The 10,000-nt window shown below is 31.1% G+C and overlaps 1 protein-coding gene across 1 annotated transcript in view; it reads left to right on the forward strand.

Annotated features, from left to right (window-relative positions):
• LOC118451553 (sodium channel protein 60E) overlaps nucleotides 1–10,000 on the forward strand; it is a 94,644-nt gene that overhangs the window by 597 nt on the left and 84,047 nt on the right. Inside the window, exon 1 of the mRNA XM_035888224.2 lies at nucleotides 1–1,119. This exon is cut by the window's left edge and continues 597 nt beyond it. Coding sequence (XP_035744117.2) covers nucleotides 1–1,119 — 1,119 coding nt within the window. The remainder of the gene's footprint in view (nucleotides 1,120–10,000) is intronic.

Consider the following 10,000-nt stretch of genomic DNA (forward strand, 5'->3'; position numbering starts at 1 on the left):
TCCAGAGTTCACGGTTCACCCGTACGAGAATCATTCGGTTCCTGTGAGAGTTGGAAATCGGTACAACACGGTTTACGTAGGATCGATTGCAATTCACCAAGAGGTACCAGTAGTACCGCTGATCTACGTGGATTTACGATCGAATCGAGATCATCCGTTTCTCGCAATACGGATTTTGCCTTTGAAAGGAGTCGCTCCAGGAGCCCCGAGGAACCACCGGTTCCTCCTACAGCCCGTAGAACGCGAACGAGGACGGACGATAATCGGGAATCGCTTAACAATAAGGGCCAAACGACAAGGCGCTCGCCCCCACCTTACGCTGGTTTGAGTCCACCGGAGTACACGGTTTACGACGATTATGATTACGAGGATGGCCTCTCAAGACTTTTCCCAAGATGTACAGGGAGAACGTACGCCGATAGTCCACAGTACGAACAACCAAAGATAACGAATATTACTGAGGGAGAAATTCTAATAGATAATGAAAGAAACGAATCGACCAGGGATAACGTTAAGGAAGAAGAAAACATTAAAACCGATATGATGACTCGGATATCGCCGACGATGCATGATAATAATGGTCCAATTTTTAAGGACAACGAACAGGAGGAAACGTCGACGACGACAACAGTAACAACAACAACAACAACAACAACAACAACAACAACAGCAACAACACCGCCATTGAAAAAATCAGTATCATCGAAGATCCAGGATAGTACGAGATTGCGTCCACCATTGGCAGGTACGGCGGGTACATCCGCGGATTCTGGTACCGGTGATTCCGGAAGTGCCGAGATCCAACCTGACACCATTATGGGAACACCAAGGGGTAGCACGACTATAACACTTGATACCGTTGTCGCTAATGTCGAAGGGAAATCACCTGGTTCTAAGACACCTGGCAAGGGTGGTAAACAAACAGTTAAACCATTTACAAAGGAGAGCCTTGACAGGTTAGAAAACCGTACGGTACAATTGGTTAGAGATTATGGATTTCAACCTAAAAGGAAGATGTCGGTCGAAGACGGTGCAGTTCTCCCAATGAAATTCGAACCTTTCCCGACTGAACTTTATGGCAGGCCACTCGAAGAAATCGATAACTTTATATACGACGAGGTAAGTCACCTCTTAGATATCTGATATACTTATTTTTTCTTACTTTTTATCTTTCTTTTTCTTTTTTTGCTCTCTCTCCTTTATATTCGATCTTTTCTTTATCGTCTGATATAATAATAATAATAATAATAATAATAATAATAATAATAATAATAATAATAATAATAATAATAATAATAATAATAATAATAATAATAATGATGATGATGATGATGATGATGTTGATGATGTTGATGATGTTAACCATGATGATAAAAAAGGAGTAATATTATTTTCCCTTAAAGATCCTTAATGGATAATGAACGTCATTATAGTTAATTTTAAGGCGATCACAGTAACGAACGATAAAGAGCAAGAATAAGCACGCAATCGTTTTAAATTTTATTAAATGAGAGAGTGGATAAGAATGTGTGTGTGTGTGTGTGTGTATGTAAGAGAGAGAAAGAGAATTTGCGTTAAGTATCGTTTATCTTTGTGATGATCTCTTCGAAAGGATTAGCTGCATAAAATCCTCTTTTCGACGAGACTACCTACCCTCTCCCATCTCGTACCCTCTTCAACCCCCATATCTTTTCTCTCTCTCTCTCTCTCTCTCTCTCTCTCTCTCTCTCTCTTTCTCACTCTCACTTCGCCACCCGTTGCTTCCCTCTTTGACGACATGGCTGTACCTTGTTACACGGTTATCCTAACGTTAGTTGCTTCTCTAACTATAATGTTGCATGTGAAATAGGTATTAAACTCGATCGAAATTTTCCTCGATATTACGGCATTATTCTATTTCTCAAACATGAAACAATATTTTCAACATTTACGACGACGTTGAATTTGTAATATTACGGGAGAAGGGAAGTGGGGTGATGATATTGGTGAAGGAGGAAAAGAAATTGACACAGATAATACATTTATATCGTAAGATACTTTTTCTTTTTTTTCTTTTTTTTTTTTTGTTTGTTTGTTTTTTTTTGTTTGTTTGTTTTTTTTTTGTTTGTTTTTTTTTTCCCCACCTTTTCTTTCATCGTCGAACAAAACGAACAAATCGAAATACGAAAATCTATAGAATACGTGACATTTATAAAGTTTTAATTGAAAGACGATTTAATTCAAAATTATCTTTGAATCGATTATATCGAAAGTGAATAAATACTTTCTATGGAGATATTTTATTTCAATGTACGAATAAAATTATTCTTACGAGATAATTCGATAAAGAGAAAAACTAAGAATAATGTGAAGTCCGATGATTGGGTAGGATAATTGATTTTAATATCATTCGAAATGAGAAAGATATTGAAAATTGTATAAAAATTTTTAATTTAGAAAAAAAGACATGGAAAGGTGTAATATTAAATTCTTACGAATCGATTTGTAAATATGATTATCAATATATCTAGATCACAGATATCGTTCGACTTGAAAATAATCTAATCGAAAGAAATAATGATAGATAAATCGCGACGATCAAAAAGAAAAATTGATTTAGAGAATGTAATAGTGGAATAATATTGAAAAAAAAAAAAAAAAAAGAAAAAAAACCAAAACAAAATAAAGAAAAAAAAAGTATACATCGAAACGTTTCAAATATATAATAAATATAAATGGCGAGTCAAGAAAAAAAAAAAAAAAAAAAAAAGAAAAAAGCGATTAACATTCAAATTCTTATGAAATTTTGAATTAAACAAAATACATTACGACGATAGTAGGATCGATTTGATAAATAGATCCTGTAGATTGAAAATAGATAGTTTCTCAATCAGAATTTATTTTGACGATTGACGTTTGACGGACTGTGCAACCCTCAAACCTCATCCCCTTCAATCCTTCAGCCCCCTGTACGGGAAAAGGTTTTGTTATTTATTACAATTGAATCGGCAGTATGTATAAATGAGAAATGTGCGGGTTCATGTTTTAATATCATACCTCTCTCTCTCTCTCTCTCTCCCTCCCCCCTCTCTCTCTAGAACGGCTATATAGGTTCACAATGCAGAGGCACCCTTACGTCACGGTAAATGCAAACAGTGTTGCGGAACCTTGCGTGAAAAGAGCTCTGACGAAGGCTATTGGAAATCCTTTCACAATGGAATAACGGAGATCCATTTCGCGTGTATAGAAGACACGAACCTATATAACAGAATAGTAAGGTTTTCTTGAAAGATAGAAAAGAAGAAGAGAAGAAGAAGTGGTAGAAGAAGAAGAAGAAGAAGAAGAAGAAGAAGAAGAAGAAGTAGAACTAGAACTAGAAGTAGTAGTAGAAGGGGTTGCCAATAGACTAGTTTTATCGAGATAAAAAAGAGACAGACAGACTGAAAATGTTTTCAAATGTAGTACTTCTTTTTGAACATTTTTGGACATACAAATAGAGAGTACTCATATATATATATATATATATATATATATATATATATATATATGAGTATATATATATATATATATATATTGTGTGTTTCTATATATTAGGTGGATCTCGAAACGTTTTAATTGGGTCTTCAAAATTCTCACTTAATTTTAAACATTTACTATTCTCTTTGTATATGTATATATATATTTTATATATATATATATTTTAGTATACATATTTTTACTTTCAATTTTATATATATATATTTTTTTTTTCTCATTTCTCTCTCTCTTTTTTTCTTTTTTTTTTTTCTCTCTCTCTCTCTTTCTCTTCCGATTATAAAACTCTACGTGATTATTTTCGTAGTATTATCAAGGGATTTGTAATTTTCTAAAAATTATAAATCCCTTTCGAAATAATGATATCGTGAAAGGATACGAATGATTTTCGAAAACACCTTGGAGAATAAATTTTTGATTCAATAAAAAAAAAAAAAAAAAAAAAAAAAAAAAAACCCTTAATTTATTAGAGATTTTTAATTATCAAGGAAGTCGACGAAGCTAAAACATATATTTCGTTTTTATTTATTCGTTAATTTTTTCACGTTTAAAACAAAAACAAAATGCATCGATTTAAAATGAAATCTAATTAGAGATTTGTTTAGGATTAATGGAGGGAGGTCATGTTCTTAGTGATCGAAGATGGTAGCAAAATTCGAGAGTGCGAACGTAGGCTTTGGAAATAAGCGACTGGCGATAATGTCGGTAGGAAGAGAAATGTGCGGGATAAGTAAGGGATGAAGAGTAAGAAGGGGTTGGTGGGATGATGGGTTGGTGATGGGTTGGTGGTGGGTTGGTGGTGGTGGTGGTGGTAGCGGTGGTGGTAGTGGTGGTAGTTGTGGTAAATGGAAACGCTTTCGACGTTCGATGTGAATACGGATCAATGTCGATAATGTCGACTCGGTAGGAATCGTTCGAGTAGATTGCATAAGAGGGTCAGTTATAGTGATAGCGACGATGTGTAAACGCGGCCTAAGAAATAGATATGTATGTATATACGTATATATGTATGTATATGGATCATTATAAGGTGAACTTTGAATATACATTGGCATTATGTTCCTTCGTATTAAACACGGAAATTAATTTCTTACGTTCCTTTGGTTACTTATGGTTGATTACAATCATTATTATATTCTATGTTTATTATATCTATGTTAGGTTACGTTTTAGAAAAGGTCAAAAGAGAGAGAGAGAGAGAGAGAGAGAGAGAGAGAGAGAGAGAGAGAGAGATAGAAGAATTGAGAAGTTCTTGTTGATAATTTGAAAAATCAATTATACATTTCATTTATAAAAATTATTAATACATTTCTATTATATATCATTAGGACAATTTTAGATTTCTTTCTGTTTTTTTTTCTTTTTTCGTTTTTAAAATTGAAGAAAAACAAATATCTTATATTAGCACACGTTCAACAATAGGATTCGAAATAAGGAGATTTCAATGGTCTCGAATGAAGATGTGATTAATTTAAAAAAAAAAAAAAAAAAAGAACAATTATCATAACTTTCGACCGATCGATAATATTTATATACTATTTACGTATAAGAGATATGTATACGTTTTAACATACATGCTTACGTGCATATGTATATATATATATATATATATATATATATATATATATATATATATATATTTGTTATTTTTTTGTAAATCGACTCATTGAAAATTAATCGTTATATATAATTCAATTCTTCGTTGGAAGGATCGATAGATCATTCAAGGTGTAATTTTCCTTTTTTTCCTTTCCCTTTCTTTTCTTTACTTTTTTTTTCCCTTTTCATTTCTTTTTTTCTCTTCTGCTTCTTATTTCTTTTTTTTCTCTTTTCCTTTTTTTCTTTTTTTTTTTTTTCTTTTTTTCTTTTTTCTTTTTTTATCACGACGACACGTCAGAGTCGAGGAATCGTAGAATTGTGCAAGAAAAATCGATGAGCGTGTAAACGCGTGACGGTTTAAGTCACCTCGTTGCTGCTTAGCACTGTGTTGTCCATTAATACGTTTGTACGTTCGCATAGGATTCTAACGTTGTAAATGTAGATGTTCTCTCTCTTTCTCTCTCTCTCTCTCTCTCTGTCTCTCTCTCTCTCTCTCTCTCTCTCTCTTTCTATAACAAATCGAAGCTCACGGAGCAGAGCCGACAGTAGTTAAGCTCGGAGTTTAATCAAACTTTATTAGTCCTCCATTACACGATATAAGAGTAGACCAGAGTAGAACAGAACATAGAGAAAGCAAAACATAGGACAGAACAACAGAGGAAAATGCATCACTGTGGTGACACCTTAAAAAAGAAGGAACGAATGAGAATCGAAGTAACGAATGTTCTTGCTCATTAACGTTCGTTCAAAACAAAAGCAAAAACGTGGATATTATCTATCGATCGATCGATCGATCGATCGATCTAAATGGTATAGATCGCGCTAAAAAAAAGTATCACGGTCAGTTAATCTCTGTCGACTTCTAGCGTTTTCCTCTTTTTCTTTTTTCTCTTCTTTTTTATTTCTTCTTTTTTCTTTTGTTTTTTTTTGTTTTTTTTCTTTTTATTTTCCTTTTCTTTTTCTCTCTTTTTTTTTCTCTGTAGCTCAGAACATGTGTGCATACATACATATATATATATATATATATATATATATATATATATATATACACATGTTATTACGGAATAGTATGTATAAAAATATATAATATATATGTATTATAGAATATTAATATATATAAATGTAATATATAGAAGTATGGTTAATGAAAAATTTTTCAAATGTAAAATATATAGAATGATGGAACAGATCGATCATTCTCATTTCAATAGAAAACGTGACTGCGTAGTTGACAAAATGCGTTCGATACTTTCATCTCGGTCTTTTAATTATCGCCATTATTTCTCATTGTAGTTCTCGGACAAGCGCTCTGCCTTTTAATGGAAAGTTTACACGCTGACATTCTGAACAATCTAGACTGAAATATCCCGATATATCTGATGGCAGGCTATTCCACGAGACTTTCATAAACCATCAGCATGTAAAATCGAAGTGACACACATATTTCTATATTCGTGGCATCTAATAATTTCTAAGATATATACTCGTAAACCATATCTCCCCTCCCCTCCTCTTCACCCCCCCTTCCCCCAATGTCCCATGCATCTCTTATTCTAAATGCCCTTCTATGTATGTTTATAATATACATATCTTATATATTATATTATTAAATTATGTTAATATGTATAATACATTAATACACACACACACACATATATATATATATATATATAATATGTAGGTTAGTCTTTTCATTATTCGAATTATTCCAAAAGTCACGTTAGCACATAAAGAATATAATTTTATATAGATATATGTATATATTGGTGTATGTATGTATTGGATGATTTAAAACAAAAAAAAAAAAAAGATAAAGAAAAAAAGAATTAATAATTAAAATAATATTATATTTTCTTCTTTTACGATAATTTTTCTTCTTAAAGCCGAATAAAAGATACCTCTTTGTGTATGTGTGTGTGTGTGTGTGTGTGTGTGTCTAGTTTAACTTGTAAAATTCCGATTGCGAATTCTAAAAGTTCTCGAAAATCGAAAGAAAATTGACTTTTAAAATTGATCAAAAGTATCTTTGTTATCTTTTTTAAAAAAAACTTTTCGAATCTTTCTACCTTTATACATGACAATAATTATATTTATTTTATTGCTAATTTTTTTAAAAAAGAAGACCGATCGAACGTTTTCGTAAGAGAAAGAGAGAAAGAGACATTAAAAAAGTAGTTCGAACTAACTTAAGTAATCCTGTAAGATGAAAACGGAAGTAGAGATAACAGCAAATCGCTAAAACTTTTCCTCGCATTCTACTTAAAGAAAAAAGAATCTTGTCGATTCTCTCCTTTTGTTCGTCTTAAACGTTAACGGAAGATAACTTTGGTACACGGAAAGATTACGATGTTTCTTTGAAACGCCATATTGTACACGCTTAAGTACCTTCCAAAAAAATAAGTAAAAGGTAAAAGGTAAAAGGGTAAAAAGGTAAAAAGGTGATATGGTATTTGAAAAAAAACCAAAAAGAAAAAAGAAATGAAAAAAAAAAGGAAAAAAAAAAAGAGATGTCTGACGTTCGTGAAATCGATAGTGAATGATTTAATAAAGAAATAGAAAAAAAAAAAAGAAAACAAAAAAAAAAAAGAAGAAGAAAAAAAAAGAAATTAAGAACAGCTTGAAGATCGATTGAAAATATTTTTTCACAACTTTTTCCTCTTCTCTTTTCTTTTTTGGCGCGTTAAAAAGAAAAGAAAAAAAAAAAAAGAAAAAACATTTCCATCTATTTCAACGATTGATTAGAAGAAATATGTTTGTCTCTCTGTGTTTGCGAGTATTTTTCTTTTCTGTTATTTTTTTTTTTTCTCTTTTCCTTTTTTCCTTTTTTTCTTTTCTTTTTTTTTCTTCTTCTAATTACGATAATACATACATACATACATACATACGTACATACGTACATACGTACATACGTACACCACAATCCAAACGTTTTATACGTTTGATCAGTCAACAATTTGCTATGTGTCATCGTAAATGTAGCTTTTTATGTAAACACACATACACGCACACACACACACATTCACACATACACGCGTACATAGAAAATATATATATATATATGTGTGTGTGTATAGGTATATCTATTGACTTATACGTACGTTAGAGTAACGTTGCGTCTCTTCCTCTCCCTTTTTCACCTTCTCCTCCTCCTCCTCCTCCTCCTCAAACTCCTCTCATCCCTCTCCGCGTTGCATTTAGCGTAAAACGTAGGAGGAAGATGATATGTTGTTGGCTATTGGTTGCTGCCCTTCTCTAATGCGGCCTCCAGAAATGTGCGTGTTACCGCACTGCGCTTACTGACACACTTCGTCTGATTTATATACTTTATTCACATTTAGAAAAAGGTTTTTAAACGTGACCGTCGCTATCGTTGCTATCGTTGAATAACAAAGAGAGAGACAGAGAGAGAGAGAGAGAGAGAGAGAGATTGAAGAAAAAGAAGGGAAAAGAAAACGAGAAAGAAAAAGGAAAAGAAAAGAAAAAAGAAGAAAAAATGAATAGAAAAGAAAAATATAAAAAAAAATTCGAGATGATTTCGAACGAGAGTAACGCGTCCAGAATTCTGTACTATAAGTACTTTTATGGTGTATTTATGGAATCTTTTAATTCCATACTTGCTTTTTCATATTTTGCTTCTCTTTATTTGCTCTCGCTCCTTTTCCCTTCTTTCTCTTTTTTTTTTCTTTTTCTTTCTTCTTTTTCTTTTTTTTTTTTTTTTTTCCTTTTTTTTTCGTTCTGTTCGATCGCAGACATATGTATGTACTACGTACATAATTTTATATATACTTCGGTCGGTATTCTTGCTCTTAATCGTTCTCTCTTTTTCTTCTACTTCTTCTTCTTTTTTTCTTTCTTTATTCTCTCTTTTTTCTTTTTTTTTTTTTTGTTTTGTTTTGTTTCGTAATTAACCGCGATATGTCGACAATGACAATAGAATTGTTAATTTAACTATAATTCGATCGATCATCTCGTAGCGTTCACTATGAGATCAAACTTTCGAACTTTGTTATTTCATTATTTTTTTTTTCTTCGTTCTTTTTTTTTTTTTTTTCTTTTTTTTTTTTTCAGTTTACGTCTATGTTCATCGTTCTTTACTTTTTTTACTTTTTCTCCTTCGCTTTCTTATTCGTTGATTATTCTTTTTTTTCTTTTTAATTTGACTTCGACAAATTGATAATTAAATTATTATTATATTATTATACACATAGTTTATATATATATATATATATATATATATGTATGTTAGGTTGGTATATAATAACTAATATAATGTCAATATTTTTGATATTTTATTAATATATAAACGAATGACTAATTTCTTTTTTTTTGTTCTTTTTTTAATAAATATATTCTATTAATAATATTATACTATATTATATTGCATTATAAAAATTAGATACGTATTATATACGTATATATTTAGATATTCGTATACAATCGGAATGTATTACGTCATTTTTGCTATATGAATATTTAAGTGTTGACCATCCCTCTCTCTCTCACACACCCATACGCATACATATATACGCATACGCTATATGTACTAATGTATACGTGCACGTATTCTTGTTTTTTGAAATTATTTTTCTCGGTGCAGCAGAAATGAAATTATTAAACTCGGCTAACATTCGAAAAGAGAATAAGAATAAATCGTAAAAGACAAAAAAAAATATATATATATATATATATATATATACGGAATAGTAGTACAAACAAGTATTTGAAGATTGTTTTTTCTTCTTATGAGAGAGAGCCAGTGTCCGAAAATATATATATATATATATATATATATATATATATATATATATATATATATGTTTTCATATACATATGTATGTATATATATATTTCTTGGTAGCGTAGAGTAAAGTAAACATCAGTAAGCGTT

This window comes from Vespa mandarinia, chromosome 2, assembly GCF_050613455.1.
Source record: "Vespa mandarinia isolate Hongniang chromosome 2, ASM5061345v1, whole genome shotgun sequence".
NCBI classification, from domain to species: domain Eukaryota; kingdom Metazoa; phylum Arthropoda; class Insecta; order Hymenoptera; family Vespidae; genus Vespa; species Vespa mandarinia.